Source organism: Ictidomys tridecemlineatus, chromosome 4 (assembly GCF_052094955.1).
Source record: "Ictidomys tridecemlineatus isolate mIctTri1 chromosome 4, mIctTri1.hap1, whole genome shotgun sequence".
Taxonomy (NCBI): domain Eukaryota; kingdom Metazoa; phylum Chordata; class Mammalia; order Rodentia; family Sciuridae; genus Ictidomys; species Ictidomys tridecemlineatus.
Genome location: NC_135480.1, coordinates 11,685,217 through 11,702,872, shown reverse-complemented (window position 1 = coordinate 11,702,872; position 17,656 = coordinate 11,685,217). Strand labels below are relative to the sequence as shown.

The 17,656-nt window shown below is 57.7% G+C and overlaps 1 protein-coding gene across 4 annotated transcripts in view; it reads left to right on the top strand.

Moving 5' to 3' along the window:
* The window catches only part of Cd6 (CD6 molecule), a 37,418-nt gene extending 21,865 nt beyond the window's left edge, over window positions 1-15,553 (top strand). The window contains exons 2-13 of one of the 4 annotated variants that reach the window (XM_078045931.1): window positions 4,365-4,433; window positions 5,359-5,709; window positions 6,143-6,454; window positions 6,950-7,252; window positions 8,425-8,490; window positions 10,236-10,376; window positions 10,764-10,862; window positions 11,840-11,962; window positions 13,338-13,409; window positions 13,635-13,892; window positions 14,166-14,288; window positions 14,667-15,553. In XM_078045931.1, coding sequence (XP_077902057.1) covers window positions 4,365-4,433; window positions 5,359-5,709; window positions 6,143-6,454; window positions 6,950-7,252; window positions 8,425-8,490; window positions 10,236-10,376; window positions 10,764-10,862; window positions 11,840-11,962; window positions 13,338-13,409; window positions 13,635-13,892; window positions 14,166-14,288; window positions 14,667-14,731 — 1,982 coding nt within the window. In that variant the 3' untranslated portion in view covers window positions 14,732-15,553. Of the gene's footprint in view, window positions 1-4,364; window positions 4,434-5,358; window positions 5,710-6,142; window positions 6,455-6,949; window positions 7,253-8,424; window positions 8,491-10,235; window positions 10,377-10,763; window positions 10,863-11,839; window positions 11,963-13,337; window positions 13,410-13,634; window positions 13,893-14,162; window positions 14,289-14,666 lie in introns of all 4 variants that reach the window. The other 3 variants (XM_078045930.1, XM_078045933.1, XM_078045932.1) reach the window with 3 other exon arrangements.
* The last annotated feature ends 2,103 nt before the right edge of the window (window positions 15,554-17,656 follow it).

The following is a 17,656-nucleotide window of genomic DNA, read 5'->3' as shown; positions in this document are numbered from 1 at the left end:
CTGTTTCCTAACCAATCCCCCAGTCATTTTTAGACAATTTTCTTATCTCCAGGTCTGGGCTATTGTTTGGTGGCTTGTTTTGGATTTTGTTGTTTTACTATGAGAAACAACACGGCCAGAAGCTTTTGTCTCCAAAGCAAAGTGCTTCAGAGCTCTGTGCTCCCTCGTGCAGTGATTAAATGTCATCTCGTCTCACCCTCACCACAAGCCTGCAACCTGGGTGCACCTCTGTGGGGGCGGGTACTCGAGATTAAACCCCAGGGACCACGGAGCTCCATTCCCAGCCCTTTTTATTTTTGATTTTGAGACAAGGGTCTCACTAAGTTGCTGAGGCTGGCCTCAAACTTGCAATCCTCCTGCTTCAACCTCCCAAGGGGCTAGGATCACTGGGGTGCACCACCATGCCCGGCCTCCTGGGTACCTCTTATTGGCAGCTCACAGAGGGACGACCTGAGACTCAGAGGGTTTCAGTGATTTGCCTGAGTCATGCCAATTAGACGGGAAAAGGCATCTCAGACCATCCAATTCCAAGGTGTGGACTCTGATCTCTGTGGAAGGGTATTTGGGACATTTCTTTGGGAGATGTTTCAGAAATGGAAATATTGGACCCAAAGGGCCTGGTTTTGCTGCAGCTCCTGTCGTTAAAGGCCGTTGACGCACGGACTTACAAACGCTCTCCGTGGATCTCCTCTTCTGGCAGGTGACACATGCCACACTTCCCACACTCGTTCTTTTTGTAGCTCCCACCTCCACTCTCCCTGCCTCCTCCCCCTGCATCCCCTCGGCGACCATTTATTGTGCACCTACTTGTTTCCCAGGGCATCCAATGGTGCCACCCTCCTTTCTGGTACTCACCTTCCCCCCGGTGGCTGGTGGTCCCCGGCAATGTTCCTGTGTGCCCCCAAGACACCTGAGGATCTGTCCCCGGAGTGTGTGCTGGCACTGGGAAGGCCAGGGGGGCCTGGGCTTTCTTCAGTGTCTACACCTCCTCTCTCCCCAAGTCCCTCACGGGAAATCCCAGGGGCCCGGGGGAAACAGGAGACCTCAGAGCCCCATCTCCTCCGTCTCTGGACCAGGAGGCTCTTCGGTGCTCTCACTCCTGCTGTGCCCAGTCCCTTGAGCTGCCCCTTCCCTCGGGGTCTTCCTCAGGCTGCCCTCGCCCAGGGTCCCGTCCAGCTCAGGGGCTTCCGCTGGGCACTGGCTTGAAGGGCTGCTCCTTCCTGGGCTGGGGGGGGGGCCCAGCTCCTTTCTCCTCCCCCACCCTTTCCTCTTCTTGGTCTGTCACTTTCTAAAACACAGGGCACAACTCAGGATGATTTCTAGGGACACACCAGAAACTTTTAGGCGGTGAATGAACTTAGCATTAAGTGACAGTGCGTCGTGTGGTAAAGAAAATTCAGTGATTATCCTCGGTTCCTTCTGATTCTATCAAAGAACTGGTCTATTTGCGGATGACGGTGTTCCACGCCACTTCTAACATGGTTTCAGTTGTGCTCTGTTTATTTTAACGCCATCTATTTTAAGCAAGCCCTCTAAAACACATCTTTACGTCTGGGTAGTATTTTTGCATGTCAGCCCGTGTAACTGATTCTGCATACACGAAGCCATAGCACTGCGATTCTTCAAAGCACGGCCTTTAAAAAACTGCTTCTCTTCTTCACTCTCCTCTCTGCGTCTTGCTTTCCCCCCGGACCCAACGTGAAAATCCCTCCAAGGGATCTGGGTCTGTGTCTTCCTTTATAAGAGCTGACGAGGCCCCACACTGGAAATGGAACCACAGGTTCCCCTACGGATGGATCTTCATCCATTTCCAATTTTTTTTTGTCGTTCAAAAACCTAATTATGAACATTGTTATGTCCAGGTATCTTAAGGCAGTAAAGCAAATCCACAGGTTTCTTTTCAAATACATTTAATGCATTAAAAAAAATAGAACTAACTTGAGGTTAGTTAACTTCAGGGCCAGGCAAGACGGGTAACGGGGACCAGAAGCGCCCACCTCGCCGTGGTCCTGTGTGCAGAGGCCAGGAAGGAAGGGCAGCTCAAGGTTGCTTTTGCTTGCTGTTTCAATAGCACCGGAGAACACCAAAGCCAGGCTCATGCCTTGGGAACAGGGACCGTAAAATACCTGTGACACAAAAACCAAAATGCCTGAGTAAAAACCATGTCACTCAACTGCCTTGGAGACAGCTGTCCTCGAAACTGGCAGCTGCCTGCTCTCTCTTCCCTTCGGTCAGTCAGTCGACAAACAGCACACGCTAGGGCACAGGGCTGACCCAGCCTTGGGCCCTGCCCACCTGGATTTTCTGGTCTGGAAGAACCCTTTGGTGACTTAACTTATGAGAGAATGATCCTCCACACCCAGAGAGAAAAGCAGAACTCAGTTAGAGTTCCAGTACACACAAGGTCATACAGCCATATCCTCTACTCACACACAGTCCCTCCTGCTCACCCATGTGGGTGTGCACACACATACACACACTGTAGCCAGCGCCACGATCTCCTGTCCCCGTCTTCCTGCACATATACGAATAATTGAAAGCTACTCAGGAGCTCTGGGACTGTTGCTGTGGGAACCAGAATTCTGAAATCCCAACTTGTGGGCATCTAAATTATTGCTCTGAATATTACATTCGCTGCAGAGTTGTGCTCTGAATTCTGAGCCATTTCCCCTTCAGGGTTCAGGCTGGGCAGCCAACCAGGGAGCTAGTGAGGAAGGGCAATTAAAGCCTGATTACTTCCTGTCGGGGTGATGGAGTGGCCCCGACAGCGCTCACAGGAGGGCTGTATCTGCTGGGTGTGTGTGTGAGCGCATGTGCATGCTCATGCCCATGGGGCGTGGGTCCACGGGATGTTCTAGGTGAGGCCCTGAGAATGTGCAGTAGCATGCCCAAACCTTCTGCTTCTGCTTCTGGCCAGGCCCAGATGCCCAAGACTGTGGTAACAACTAGAGCCCCAGATCTTCATAGCCCAACAGAGCTCTATTCCTTCTCATACGAAACCTAGCCTGGGTCAACATCCCCTCCACCTCCTAGTGCATCTGGAACCCAGGGCATCTAATATCCCACAAGATGAAGGAGGCTCGCCTCCTCTGCCCTGCACTGGCCCGGAAGTGGACACATGTCATTCTGCCCAGATCGTAATGGCCCAAACTTAAGTGTGTGAGAAACAGGGAATGCACAGGGGCTCACCTGTGAGCATGTGGGCCCTGCCACAGCCCTCCCCTCAGGCTTGCAAACTAGAACATTCTGGGTCAGAGTGGGATGAACTCCTTGGGGACAGTTCAAATGCTGGTTCTGTTGCTTGCTACTTTGGTGGCCTCAGGTCATGCACGTATCAGTCAGGGTCCCAGCAAGAAGCAGGTAGCGCACTCAAAATACAGGAGTTTGGAGGGAGAAGGAAAAGGAGCACTTACGAAAGGTCCTGTGGTAGCCAGCAGCTAGGATCAGCTGAGGTCTTATTTCCCAGGGCCCAAGAAGATAAGACCAGAATGGTTAGGAGACCCAGGAGATGGCAGAGGAGAGGTGACCACCTTGAGAGGAGTCGTGACCTTCAGATAAGGGACAGCCTGCTCAAGGGACCAGAGTAAGGGGAATAGAAGCCACAACTTCACTCGCCTCCCTTCCTTCCTACTTTGTTGGGGCTCCCCATTGGTTGAACCCAACAGGAGCCAAAAGGCCCAGGAAGATGCTGAGGTCAGCCTCCTGGGGCAGAATGGATCGTGGCTCTGGAGGTAGGAGAGGACTCTATCTGGCCTCTATCATTGGGGCCTCCCTTTCTGAATCTGTAAAATGGGACTGCTGTTACCTCCCTTGCTTCTTTGTCAAAACTAAATGGAGACTGTATGTGAAGACCTCACGTAGGAAAGACCCTTCACCAGGTCAGTTTCTCAGTATCTAAAAGCACCCTGGAGTCTGTGGTTCCCAGGCCAGCATGTGCCAATTTGCCTAAAGTCTAGTATAGAATTCTCAAATTCTCCAAACAAGAATGTTTTTCCTAAATCACTCCCATTTCCCAGCTTCTGCCGTAGGCCAAGTATTTTCCAGATTGTCTCACTGTAGCCTCATGATACTTTCCTAAGTGTCACTGTCAACAAACCAGGACTGGCAGAGATAGGTGAAACCACCCATCCACAGTCACACAGCCAGCAGATGGGTCTGGCCTCAAAGGCCACGGTTTTTCCCTGCTCTACTCCCCGCCCTCCGCCCCCCACATCTTTTAGTTGGTGCCAAGGACCACGTTCTGTCCAGAGATCTCATATAGACAGGCTCCAGAAAGTGCCACCCCCACCCCTACCCACCATCGGGTATCTCTGCCCCCTGCCTGAGCTCACACACCCACCACGGCTGCTGCTGGTTCTTTGCAGGTCTGCCGTCTCCAGGCCCTACAGGCCAGCTCAATACCAGCAGTGCAGAAAGCAAGGCTTTGGAGGCAGGTGAGCAAACATTCTTGGGGGGAGGTGGGGGAAGTCCGTGGTCAGCTTGTTGAGACCAAACAGGTGGACTCTTGGGGTAGTGAAAAAGGGGCAAGCAGACTTTTAGGTGAAGATCCCTGATTTCCAACAACACCACTCCTTCCTGGCCCAAGGGCTGGAGTCCACCATTAGACTCACTGTGAGATCTAAGGTCTCCCGTGTTTGGACAGTCACCAATAAGTGGCAGGCACGGGCAAGGCATGCTTTTAGCACCTTCAGGGGATTTTTTTTTTTGTTTCAAAAATAAGCTAAATCACTCGTGGTTGGGGTGCTGGGGTGCCCCCAGATTAGCCTTGCATTTACTTAGCACATGTTTATTAAGGGCACACTGTGTGTGGAGCACACTGGGGTACAATCCTGGGCAAAAATGGGCAGGTGGTTCCCAAAGGAAGGGCTTTGGAGTGGGAGGACCAACTTTCACTGCAGCAGTCTATCTTCCATGTGTGACCAACCCTGTGTCAGTCCTGGGGCCAACTTCAAGACAGTACCTTCAGAGTAGCCGAGGGGTCCCCTGGGAGGGGACACAAGGCCCCCACTGGGCCGGGGCCCCTGAACCTGAAGTTTGCCCTTCTTTGACAAAGGGTGTCCCCAGAGACAGTGGCAAAGGAGAAATGTTTGTAGGACTGGGTGTCTGGTTCTCTGTCACCTCAGGCCTAACCCTCCTAACCTCTAGAATCGCACTAGAGCCATCCTCCAGACTCTAAAGAGAACCAGAGAGAAGGTCAGGCTGGGAAGGGACTTGGGAGGGACCTAGCCAGGCCCCATTTTGCAGACTGGGAGGCTGAAGCCAAGAGCCCTGGAGGAGGGGTGTTGGCCAAGGTCACTCTGGGTTAGTGTCACTGCAGCTGAATTGAAAGAGGTCCCATCTTGCATCTGACACTTCCAGGGGAGCCGCTGGGGGTCCGCCTGGTGAACGGGAGCAGCCGCTGCAACGGGACAGTGGAGGTCCTGCTCGCGAAGTCCTGGCAGCCCGTGTGCGGGGCGCTGTGGGACAGCAGCGCCTCCGAAGCTGTGTGTCGCGCCCTGGGCTGCGGCGCGGCGGGGACAGCTGCCCCGCGGGTCCTTCCGACTATGGAGGTGTCTCCTGAGTCACCCACGGGGAACACCAGCCGGGCCCCGAACGTCACGCAGGCCCTAGCGCCAGCAGTCCTGTGCAGCGGCGCTGAGTGGCGGTTCTGCCGGGTGGTGGAGCGCCCGTGCAGCGGCGACGGGTGGCTGGCCCAGCTCACCTGTGCAGGTGCGTGTGCCCACCCATACCCTCAGTCACCACCCATCGCTCCAAACACTGGACCCAGGCCTTGCTCTGGAACCCCGTGAGGAGAACCGCAGGGAGCCAAATCTGAGCAAACCCCTCCCTTGCTAGTCCTCGAAGTCACCAACTGGTCCCCCTAGGGTTCCAAATCCTAATCTGGTCTGTTGCTTTCCTTACTGGGCCACCTCACACCCCTTCTTTCTATAGACAGGATCCCTTAGCGCTGCGGCTCCCCTGCCCCAGATCCCTGGCCCAGACCCCTGGCCTGCAACTCTGCCCACGGGTGGGCAGCCCAGAGGGGATTCCCAGTCCTGCCCTCCGGTTTGCAGGCCCTCTCCCCAGGCCCACGCCCCGCCCACACCCTCTGGCCCCTCCCTTCCTGACCCCGCCCCCTCCACCCAAACCCTCCCACCCTCAGAGACCCGCGATTTGCGGTTGGTGGATGGAGGTAGCCCCTGCGCTGGCCGCGTGGAGATGCTGGAGCATGGCAAATGGGGGACAGTGTGCGACGACACATGGGACCTGGATGATGCCCAAGTGGTGTGCCAGCAACTTAAATGCGGCCGGGCCATCCAGGCCCTACCAGGATTGCACTTCACCCCCGGCAAAGGGCCCATCCACCGAGACCAGGTGAACTGCTCAGGAACTGAGGCCTACCTGTGGGACTGCCCCGGGCTACCAGGAGACCAGTACTGTGGCCACAAGGAAGACGCCGGCGCCGTGTGCTCAGGTCAGTGGGTCCTCAGTGGGCACATCACAGAAGGGAGTTAGTTACCCCTAACACCTCGGCCCAGTGCCCAGGTTAGTGCCGGAGAGCTGGGCCCTGCTCACAGTCCAGGAGGGGAGATGGGACCCAGACAAGGCCAGGGGGAGGTGACATCAGGGGTGAGAGTCGGTCATCTGGTTTGGAGCAGGAAGGGGGACTGCAGGCAGGGAGTCCTCTGAAGAGCTATTGGGCCGTCCAGGTGAGACTCCAGGTTCTGGTCCGGCCAGTGCTGCTTATTCACATGCACGAGAATGGGGGACACACTTTGGGCAGCCAGGATCTAAAGTGCAGCATCAGGGGTCAGCCGGATGCGGGGCAGGTGAGAGGGGACCGTAGACACAGGAGGGAGAAGCCCCAGATCTGGAGGCTGGAGGGCTGCGTTCTTCTCCGCATCTGGGACCTGGAGTTTCCACCTGGAGGATCTGGACCTGACTCTGCCCCCTGCCCCTCCCCCCATAGAGCACCAGTCCTGGCGCCTGACGGGGGGCATCGACCCCTGTGAAGGGCAGGTGGAGGTGTACTTCCGAGGGGTCTGGAGCACCGTGTGTGACAGCGAGTGGTACTCCTCAGAGGCCGCGGTGCTGTGCCGGGCCTTGGGCTGTGGAACCGCGGTGGAGCAACCCAAGGGCCTGCCCCACTCCCTGTCGGGCAGGATGTACTACTCATGTGAAGGAAAGGAGGCCACCCTCTCTGACTGCTCCTGGCGGTTCAACAACTCCAACCTCTGCAGTCAGTCAATGGCAGCCAGGGTCCTCTGCTCAGGTACCCTCCCCCTGCGCACCCCATTCCACCACCAGATGGGCTAGGAGTGCCACTTGAATCTCTGTACCTAAGGGCTTGCAGCCCAAGGGCCACAGCTTAGACTGGATCCGAAGGGACCATTCCCTTACCATGCGCAAGCAGACACGGGTCGTTAATCAGGACTTTCTTTACTGCAGGTGCCCAGCTCAGTCTCAGAATCGTGAATCAAATGTGTATGAAGGCATTATTGCATGCTAAGCCGTGGTCTCCACTGAAGGAAAGGACACTTTCCAAGTTGGCTCGGGAAATGAAGCCAATTTGCCATCCCAGAGCTGGTGATCATGGGGAAAGTCACCTTAGGAGACCCCAGTAATAATAGCTGCAAGAGCATCTGGGCATTGCCCAGCACTCAGGAGCTCATTTGGGTCTAGCCTCATACCCAATCTATGATATTGATCATGAGTCACAGTATCATCATCTTACGTACCATAAAGTAAAACATTTGTTTTTTTATTTATGTGAAATCAACTGTTGACATGCTGTCAAAAGGTAATAAGGCCATCTTCCAATTTCAAAGGTATAAGTATGAAAAGTGAGATTGACACCTGAAGAAACATGGTGTTGGTACCCTCTGGAGCTCAGACACTTGATCACGGTGTGATTCTGGCTCTGCCTTGTATCAGCCAGGAAGCTTTGAACAGTCCCTTAATCTCTGTGGCTTCAGTTTCCTGAATACGTGGGCGCTGCTAGGCCTTCCATGTGGTAGCTGGGAAACCAGTCATGTCCGTCAAGGGGCCTTGTAATCTCCGCTCCTATGTGGGCAGATCTGCTCCACGGGAGTGCAGATTATGGTAATGAGGCTAACACACACGCGTCCCATCCCCTGAAGCCCTCAACTGACTAAAGACTGAATGGAAGAGGGATTTGTGGTCTGCAGCAGATTGTACATAAAGAAGGGATAATTCTTCCGTCAGCCCCTATTCTGACCAAAGCACCTTCCCAGGGTGTAATTCATGATCCTCCTATTGCTGGGGGTGGGGGGAGGCAAGTTTCCTTAGCCATGTGTCCCCGATGGGAACACATCCTGTTCCAGGTCACTTGTCTGTCTAGTTCAGATTCTAACACAGGACCTGGCACACAGGAGGTGCTCAGGAAATGTGTTGAGTGAATGAATGAGTGGTGCTTTCTGGCAGGTTCTCGAAGATTGCAGAATATCTCTACTCCTGAAGTCCCTGCTAGTGTTCAGCCAGCCACCATGGGTGAGTGCTGCTTCTTTTGGAAGCTCAGTTGCCTCTGTGGTGTGTGAGCGTGCGCGCGTGTGCGTGCATGAGCCTGGTGGTGGATTGGTGGTTTGTCCCCCCACCCGCACACAATGCACTTGCCTTTCTGGGCACTGTGCTCCCCTCCCTGACAACTAGCCCACAGTTCACAGGAGTCTCCTCCCCGACTGCTGTGACCTCTTGCTGGGCTGGAGACCCCGGGGTCCTGTAGTCCTGATGCCCTCCAGTGGGGGCACTCCTGGAGCAGCCAGGTGGTAGGCTGCTGAAGGTACCAGCCAGGATGTGGGTCAGGTTTCAGGCACTGCACCCAGTGCCCCGTCACCCTTATTTCCAGGCCTGTACTCCTCCTGGCAGCTCAGTGGGAGCCGTCTCCTAACCCTTGCACGGAGGAAGGAAGAAGTGAGGCTCAGAGGCTGAGTGACAGCCAGCGGTGTTGCCCGGGACTGGCACCCACCGCTCTAATGACAGACCCAGGCTTGGTCTGTCTGCCAGCTGGGTGCAGCTTGGGGGGTATCAGAGCAGACTCCTGGGGTTCAAATCCCAGCTATTCCTCTTGCTAGCTGTGTGACACTGAGCAATTCTTAACCTCTCTGCCTCAGATCCCTGAGCACAGGGGGTGATAATCACAGTTAGCCTCCCCTAATGCTGAATTGATTTTTACCGAGCACTAGCACAGGGCCTGCACTGGGGGAGCACTGCCAGCCGTTCTTATGATTATCTAGTGCAGGCAGACAGCCTCTGGCAGCCCAGGGCTACCCCAGAGTACCTTCCTCTCCCGCCTGGGTCCCCCTCACCGTCTCAGACACCCCAGACAGGGCTCATGGAGAGAGCAGAGGGGCACAGTCCTGCTGGAGGCCCTGGTGGTGGGCGAGGGGCTCAGGAGGGAGTGAGATGCTGGGAACTGCACAGGCTGCAGGGGGGTACCTGCGGATCCCCAGCACTCCTGTTTCTTCCCGAGGTCAGGGTGGGGGGGCCATGCCTCCCCTAAAGAGCAGAGAGAGCAGCCTCCCAGGTCCATGCCCCCAGGACAGCCCTGACCCTGATCCATCAGCTCATCTCCCTGAAGCCCCCCAGCCCAGCTTCCACCCTGGCCCCCACTGCCACGCAGCAGACCCACAGGGAGGGAGAAGTGAGGGCAGGTGAATCCCAGGCACAGAAGGTAGATCCAGCTTTCCTGGTGGCTTGGTCACGGCCAGGGGTGGCTCAGTCACCTCTCCAGGAAGTCAGCCTTGGTTGCCCCCACAAAAAATAAGGTGGTCTTGGTAGGTCCTCATGTCCCCAAGTTCTCTGTCCTTACCTCCATCACAGCACACGTCTCACTATGTGGGATTGGATCTCTGTTGATCTCCCTCTAGAGAGCCCTAAGGAGATCTAGACAGCCTCCCGAGGCTTTTAACACTGGTATCTTAACTGCCATCCCCGGGATTCAGTGCCTGGTACGCAGTGGGTGCTCAATAATTAATTGTCTATTGAGCAAAGACTAAGGACCAAAGTCTTGCAGAGAGTGTCACCGGAGGAAAGTTTTGGGCAATAAATTCATTGAGTCAATTATTCATTAACATGCATGTATTGAGCAACTACTGTATACCAGGCACTTAAAGGGAGGAGAAAGTTAGGTGGAAAGGGAGGTGGCTCTGCTGTGGGGAAAACGAAGAGGCAGGCAGAAGGGTGGAGAGTCGCCTGGGCCACTCCTTTCTCGCTCTGAATGGAGCCCTTATTTCTAGGGTCGTCTGTGACAGTGAAGATGGAGGACTGGGGGTCCCGGGAGCTGACGCTCCTCATCCCCTGCATCCTCCTGGCAGTTCTCCTCCTGGTCTCCCTTATCTGCATGGCTGTCATCCTCTTGAGAGTTAAAGGGAAATACGGTAGGTGGCTCGCAGCAGGGCACAGCAAGTGTGGCCCTCCCAGGGGCACAGGAGCCTCCGAGGGACCCCAGCAGGAGTGGCATGATCCAGCAATGGCCACCCAGACCCGCCCCTGGGGAGCTCCTCCTGGTGATGGGAAGGATTTTCCCAGCATGCCTAGAGGAAGCGGCAGACCAGATGGGTGTGTGTGTGTGTGTGTGTGTGTGTGTGTGTGTGTGTGCGCGTGCACGGGTGTGTGCGGGTGTGTGTGTGCCTGCGTACAGGTGTGTGTGCCTCTGTACTGGGGTGTGCAGGGAGCATGAGGAGGAGGTGTCTCACTGAGACCAGAACCTGGAAGACAGAGAGGGCAAAAAATGACGTGTAGACTCTCTGCCCGCCCTCCCTCAGCCCTCCCTGCTCCAGCGAACCAGCAGCACCTTCCCACCACCATCCCAGCAGGGAGCAATAGCTACCAAGCGGTCCCCATCACCATCCCCAAAGAAGAAGGTAGGCTGTCACCCACCTGGTGGGGCGGGGACAGGAAGGGTCGACTTTCTGGAAGGTCGGTACCACCCAGGTCTAAGCAGGACCTGGCTGGGAGGAGACCTGGGCAGGTCAAGTCCCTCTCTGGCTTGGAGGACAGATGACATGCCAGTCCAGTCCTCCTGGGACTCCAGGCTTTCCAGTTCTGGATAAACGTGGGCCACGGACACTTGGGATTGTGGTTCTCAGAGGGAACCTCTGCTCTACTAATTGGTTCGTCCCTTTGTGATCCTGGCGCCTCCTGCACGATCCTGCCCCAGCAGCTGCCCTGCAGAGCCCCATCTAGATTCTCCGGGGACATGATTTTATTTCATATTTTCTGACTAAAGACGATCGGATCAGTTGTCTCGATTAATTGGATCAATTACCCCTTGAAAGGCTTGCCCAGGAGTTTGAGTTGAATCATTTGCATTCTGAGCAGATCCAATCACCTTAATTTGCCATGGAAAGCAATAGAAAACTCAACCACACATTAGGAAGATGATTTGCACGCAGTATCCATGTATTTGAGAAAAGGCTATAATAGAGCGTGGCACCCGCTGAGCCCATGGAATAGTACCACCTATAATTTAGAACCAGGTAGCCTGCTTCCCTGGGCAGGGGGAGAACCTCTCTGTGCCTCAGTTTCTTCAGCTATAAAATGGGGTTGATAATGTCCCTATTTTGCTGAGTTATTATTATGAAGGTTAAATGAGCTCATATTTGTACATGTTAAATATGTTAAAATAGTGCCTGGCACATGGTATCAGCTAAATGAATTAAAGCCGTTTCGTTCTCCATATTTGACATGGGGGAGGACCTTGGCAATCGGGGTGGAGGGTCCTGTACAAGATGGACCACCTGGCGCTCTTCCTGCCACCCATGCTCTGGGCACCCCCATGTCCTCCTGCCCACCGCATGGCCTGTCCTCCACCCCCGGCCCTGCTCTGTTCTCTCCCCAGTTCCCAAGCTGCCCATCCAAGTCCGGGTCCCGCCCCCCGAGGACTCGGACTCCAGCTCGGACTCCGACTATGAGCACTATGACTTCAGCTCCCAGCCTCCCGTGGCCCTGACCACCTTCTACAGTGAGTGCAGGGCCACCTGGCCGCCTCGGGAGAAGCCCCGGCTGATCTGGGACCCTCAACCGGCCTGGCTGGGCAGAACGGCCCTCGTCACCCACCCGAGTGACTGCCAGTGGCCCTGCGCTCAGGTTTTCAGTGCCTGTGACCCCGGAGGGACTTGACTCCCACCCCTGTCTCTGGCCACGCAGGGTCTCAACGCCACAACCAGGCCCTGGACATTCCCCCGAGGGGCCGTCTGTGTGAGGAGTGGGAGGTGCAGGCGGGGGACGCTGGGATGCCCCTCTGGCCTGCCTGGCCCCTCACCCTCTCTGTGACCCTCCACGGTCCTGCCTGCTCCGGCTCCTCCCCTGCCTGCTGGGATTCAGAGAAAATGGCCCCCACCGCAGGGCCAAGGTGGTGCTGGGGGTGGGTGGACCAGAGGACCCCGCAGGTCTTGAAGAGTCACCTGGAAGCCTGTTAGACATTCCCAGCCAGACTCGCTTCTGCTGCTGAGTTGCAATGGGAGTTTGTCTGTGTGCGACAGAGACCCCCGTAGGACAGGGCCCTGAGAAGTGGGCGGCTTTCTAGCTGCTCTGCAGTCCCTAAGACGTCACTCCTGTCCCCACTGTCCCCTTGGCCACGTTCACATGGCAGCCTACAGGAAAAGCAAGGAGTTGCAGCCTCTGTGCCCAGGCTGAGACTGCGGGCTGCAAGACAGGCAGGCACTGGCCACCACCTGGCCAGCATGTGTCCAGACCCAGGCCAGAGGGAGAAGGCGGCAGGGGAGCAGGCAGCCAGCCCCACCCGCCTGCTGGCTTGGCCTCCAGGGAAGGGGTGGGAGGTGCCACGTCTGGGAGCCCCAGGAACGAGTCCTCAGGACCCGGGACTCTGAGCTCAGGCACATAGGGCACACACGGAGTCCCAAATCCTGTGACACTGGGACTAAAGTCAGTGGTGCTGGGTTCCAGGACTGGCTCCTGTCCTGGGTGCTTAAGACTGGACCTCCATCCGTCCGTCTGTCTCACTGTGAAACAGAAGGTGCCCCAGGGTCTGTGACAGGATCCTAGCCCATGGCTTCTGCTGGGGACAGGTTCCTCCCAGGGCCCCATCAGTCCGTTTCTGGAGCCACCAGGTCCCAGGAGGAAACCCAGGCTCGACTTTTCCCTAAGTGGTGGGAGGTGCAGGGCACTCGGGCCAGAAGCCGCCTGTCTCCGGGCTGGCTCCGGCCCTGGACTGAGGTCAGCAGTCGGCCTGGACCAGGGCGGGGGCTGGAGCCCTGCAGGAAAGGCCGACCCCCCTCTCCCCGTGGTGTCCCCCCAGAGAACCGCAGCCTCCTCCCAGGCCCCGAGACAGGGGGGTGAGCCTTACCCCTCCCCACTGCCACCTCTGCTTTTTGCAGATTCCCAGAGGCACCGGGTCACGGAGGAGGAGGCCCAGCAGAGCAGGTTCCAGATGCCCCCTTTAGAGGAAGGTGAGTCTGGGTGGGGGTCGTGGTGAGGTGGTGGGTGGGACGCCGACCTGGCCTCAGCCTCAGGAGCAGAGCTCAGCTTGAGACACACCGGCAGCAACCTCCCTCCGTGGAGGGGCCCTGACTTTAACCATTCCTATAGGCAGTAAGTTCTTTCTGGAGTCTCACTTAAGGCCCTCTTAGTAGGTTGCTTCCTCTTTCCTCATCATTCTCTCTCTACCGACGCAGGGGCTGAGGAGCTGCATGTTCCCCACGTCGTCCCAGCAGCCATCCCCGCACACCACATTGCAGACCGTCCCTCTCTGGTCCCCCAGTTTCACCCAAGGATCAACAGTGGGTCCAGCACATCTTCTGGGGAGGATTACTGCAACAGCCCCAGCACCAAGCCGCCTCCGTGGGACCCCCGGGGGTTTTCTTCAGAGAGGAGCCCCTTCCAGGAGCAGCCCCCCAACTTGGAGCTTGCTGGGTCCCAGGCAACTTTTGCAGGTAGCTGTGTGTCCCCCTGTCTTGCATCCTGTAGCCAGCCTGGCTAGAGGAAGCATAGAGTGGGAGCCCTGAGCCAGGCCAAGTTCAGGATTCCAGTTCCAGATCAGCAGCGATTTGCTGTGTTACCTTGGACAAGTGTCCTCCTCACTCTGGGCCTTCATTTCCTTACTTGTCACACTGGGGTCTTGGTACTCCGGAGGGCCTTCCAGCTCCAGCAGTTCAGAAGCTGGCTGTGTCTTGGCAGAGGGTCACTGGTCCTGTGGGTCCCAGCAGGGCCCTCGGTTGACGACAGTTCCAGCACCTCATCTGGCGGAGAGTGGTACCAGAACTTCCAGCCGCCACTTCAGCTCCCCTCGGTGGAACAGCTCCCCTTGGTGGAACAGCTGGAGTGCCCAGGTGCTGGGCAGGGGGAGGGACCCTGGGAGAGGGGACGGAGAGAGACTGGGAGTGAATGAGTTGGGTGGGGCGGGCTCTGGATTCACTGGACCCATCAGCCCAAGGGGGAAAGGGAGGAAGGCGGGGGAAGGAGAGGGGTGCTGATCCGCAGTGAGCAAGAGGCTTGTGAGTGAGCTCCTTTTGGGGCCGGGATTCAGGCAGAAGCAGCAGGTCGGCCCTGGGCGCAGCCTGCCTGGACCCCAGCCTCAATCGACAGGCAAGGCTCTGCCCTCGGCCGAACCCTGGCCCCGAGGTGCAGTGAGGACGCGGGTCCAGACCTGCTCACTCCGTCCTGTGGGGCAGCAGGGCAGTGACTGGACCTCCTGCCTGTCCCCACAGGGACCCACAACCCCCATCGGGACTCCACCGACCAGGAAGACTATGACGACATCGGAGCTGCCTAGCCTGGGTCCAGCCCGGCTCCAGGGAGGGCCCCGCTCTGCCCTCCTGCTCCCCTCTCCCTGCCTTCCATCAATGCCAGGGGTCAAGGCCTTCCCTGGGGAGGTGGAGGGAATGTCCCTGAGCCCCGCAGTCTCCGTCCATCCCGTCCATCCAGCAGACGGCCCACACAACCTCAAACAGCAGCCCCAATGGGGGCGGCCCCGGAGCATGGGCTCCCTCTCAGGGTGAACAAGCAGGGCTTGGGCCATCTCTCCGCAGCTCTGGAGGGTGGTGCTGGGTGATCCTACCCTTGGGTGTCGGGGCATGATTTCCTGAGCCTCAGGTAGCTCAGAGGTACTAAGAGTGGCAGAAAGGGCTCATCCTGATGCCACCCACAGAGGCCCTGGACTGGGATGGCTGAGCACAGCACCCTGAGAGGTGGGTGCCAGCCACACACACTGGCTGAGCCAGGCCCTCACTCGCTGTGGTCACTGCACTGCGCGGCCAGCTGTCAGCAAGCAGGATGACCATGCGTCCCACCTAAGAGCCAGGGCCTGGGGCCAGTCCTGCCTCTGAGACTACCACGGACCCAGACGTTTCTGCTGTGCCCATCCCTGGACACTGATCCTTATTCTGAGCTTCTTATGGTTTATGAGAACTTGGGACCCAGTCCCCATCGGGGGAGGGGAACAGAGATGATTTCCAGGAAGGGCCCAGAGACTGCACCAAGCCCCGGTGTCCAGACGCTGAGAGCCCCACGTGTCCAGGCAGCCTCGAGAGGCTGGGCCAGGCCTTTGGCCTCCTGTGCTGATGATCCTGAGATTAAACTGAAATGCTGAATGAAACCAGGAGTGAGAGTCCTTGACCTCGGCCAGGCCCAACTATGTGCGTGGGAGCATGCGTGTGTGCGTGGGGTCCCCGCAGATGAGGAGAGGCCAGCTGGGGCCTTTATCTAGGGAGTGTCCAGGGGACACCAGCAAGAGCGGGAGGAAGACGGGGAAGGACCGAGAAAGTGTTCTTGAACAGGCTGATGTTGTGGGCAAGTGCCCTGCTGAGTACCGGGTCTTAGGACTGTTCCTCCAAGGGCAAGGGAGCCGGGACACTGGTCCCCCACCTCTGCCTGCCGTTGGCTTAGGGGCCACCAACCCCCTCTCGCCCACCCCCAGTACCCCCAGCTGCCGTGTATGGGGTGAGCTGAGCCTGCCCCAGGGTCCAGAGGCACTGCCACCGGCACAAGGCACACCTTCTGGGGTGACGGTAAGGGTGTAGGGGAGGGCGCTCTGCGCGTGGGTGGGCGCGGCTCAGTGGGTGTTGGGTGCGGGCCAAGCAAGAGGCAGCTGTTAACCATTTAAGCAACGAGGACATGTGAGTGAGGGCACCGTGGAGGATGTTTGGGACACAGGTGCTGTGCTGAAAGAGCCCCCCTGCGTCCCCAGGCCAAGGGACTGCACACCGCCCAGGAGGGGTGGAGCGGGGCTGGTGGGGACAGGACTGCAGCCCTCTGTCCACTCAGTGGGGATGGAGGGGCCAGGGCCACGGGTGCCCGCGCTGGGCAGCGGGGCGGGGCCTGCCTTCCGTTTGAGTCCCAGGGGTGGAGAGAAGGCCGGCGCTCCCCAGGGCAACCGTCACAGGATGTGGTTTCCTGTGATGGGCCCCCCTGGGCCAGCGGGGGATTCCTAGGGGAGGAGCCACGGTGCGGTGGGCGGGGCCGGTCTCCCGGGAGCCGGGTTCAATGCCCTGCTCCATCCTCTCCTGGCTGTGTGTCCTCGGGCAAGCCACACAACATCTCTGAGTGTCTCCTTGCTGTACATTTGTCTGTAGGGTGTGCACGGCAGGAGAGCGCCACTCCAGGTGGTGGAGAGGGTCAGAGGTTTGAGAATGAGTGTCCCCTCTCATTGGTAGACCAAGAGGATGAGCGAGAGACCTCCTTAGAAGGAGGAAGGGGAGGGAAAGAGAGACACGCTGAGGTTTGGAGGCCGAGGGACTTGTCACTGAGTTAAGAGCGGAGTCCCAGTTCTGCCCTGTCCCCACCCTCAGAAGGACCTCAGAAACCTTCAGGTCCACTTCTCCCACCTCGCCAGAGCTGCCCGCCTCAGCAGGGACACCCCCAGGCACACAGGGCCAGAGAAGGAGAAACGCTGACACTTGTCCCCTGACACTCCACTCCCTCGACAGTCTGGGGACACAGGCTGAGGCGGGGTAAGGGAACCGAGGTCCAGAGGGTGACCACAAGGCCTACGGAAGAGGATGAGATAGGAATTTGGGACTAGAGGGACAGACTGAGTCTCCAAGGAGGTGCCCCCAAAGTGTTAAAATCAGGAAACACCAGGGAACCTCTGAAATGCAGAGCACGCCCACAAACCGTGGCCACTCCTGAGCGGCAAGCCCTTGGCCCTGACCTTGACCCGTGCCCTTAGAACATGAGGGCACCAGGCAAGTGCCGGAAAAACAGCTATGCAGCTCCGTCCGGGCTCACTTCCAGTCCACCCTAGCAACTGTCCCTCTGTGAGCCTCAACGGCCCCTGCGCGCCCCCCTCTGGACCTGGCCCGCTCTCCCTGGTGGACCACCTACTTTCCTAAGTGAACCCCGATGCCCTCGGCCGCCTGGGGCACAGGTTCAGGTTACGTGAACGTGGCGGGTGGATCCCTGCTGTGGGGATGGACAATATCCCAGCTGTGAGCTCACAGCCCTGCTGGTCCAGGGAGAGAAGGAGGATCTGGGGAAGCACTGGTCCTGCTGGAGCTGGGGGAGGCCATCCTGAAAGGGTCACCCTGGGAGGGATGCCTGAGCTGGTCCTGCAGGCCGAACGAACGGGCAGTAGTGACCCAAGCTGAGAGGGAGGCGTTCCAAGCCGGCGGGAGTGATGAGCTCAAGACTGCAAGAGCTGAGGCTGGGGACAGTCGATTCTTATACCAACCCTGTTTTGAAAGCCATAGAACTAAGGCTC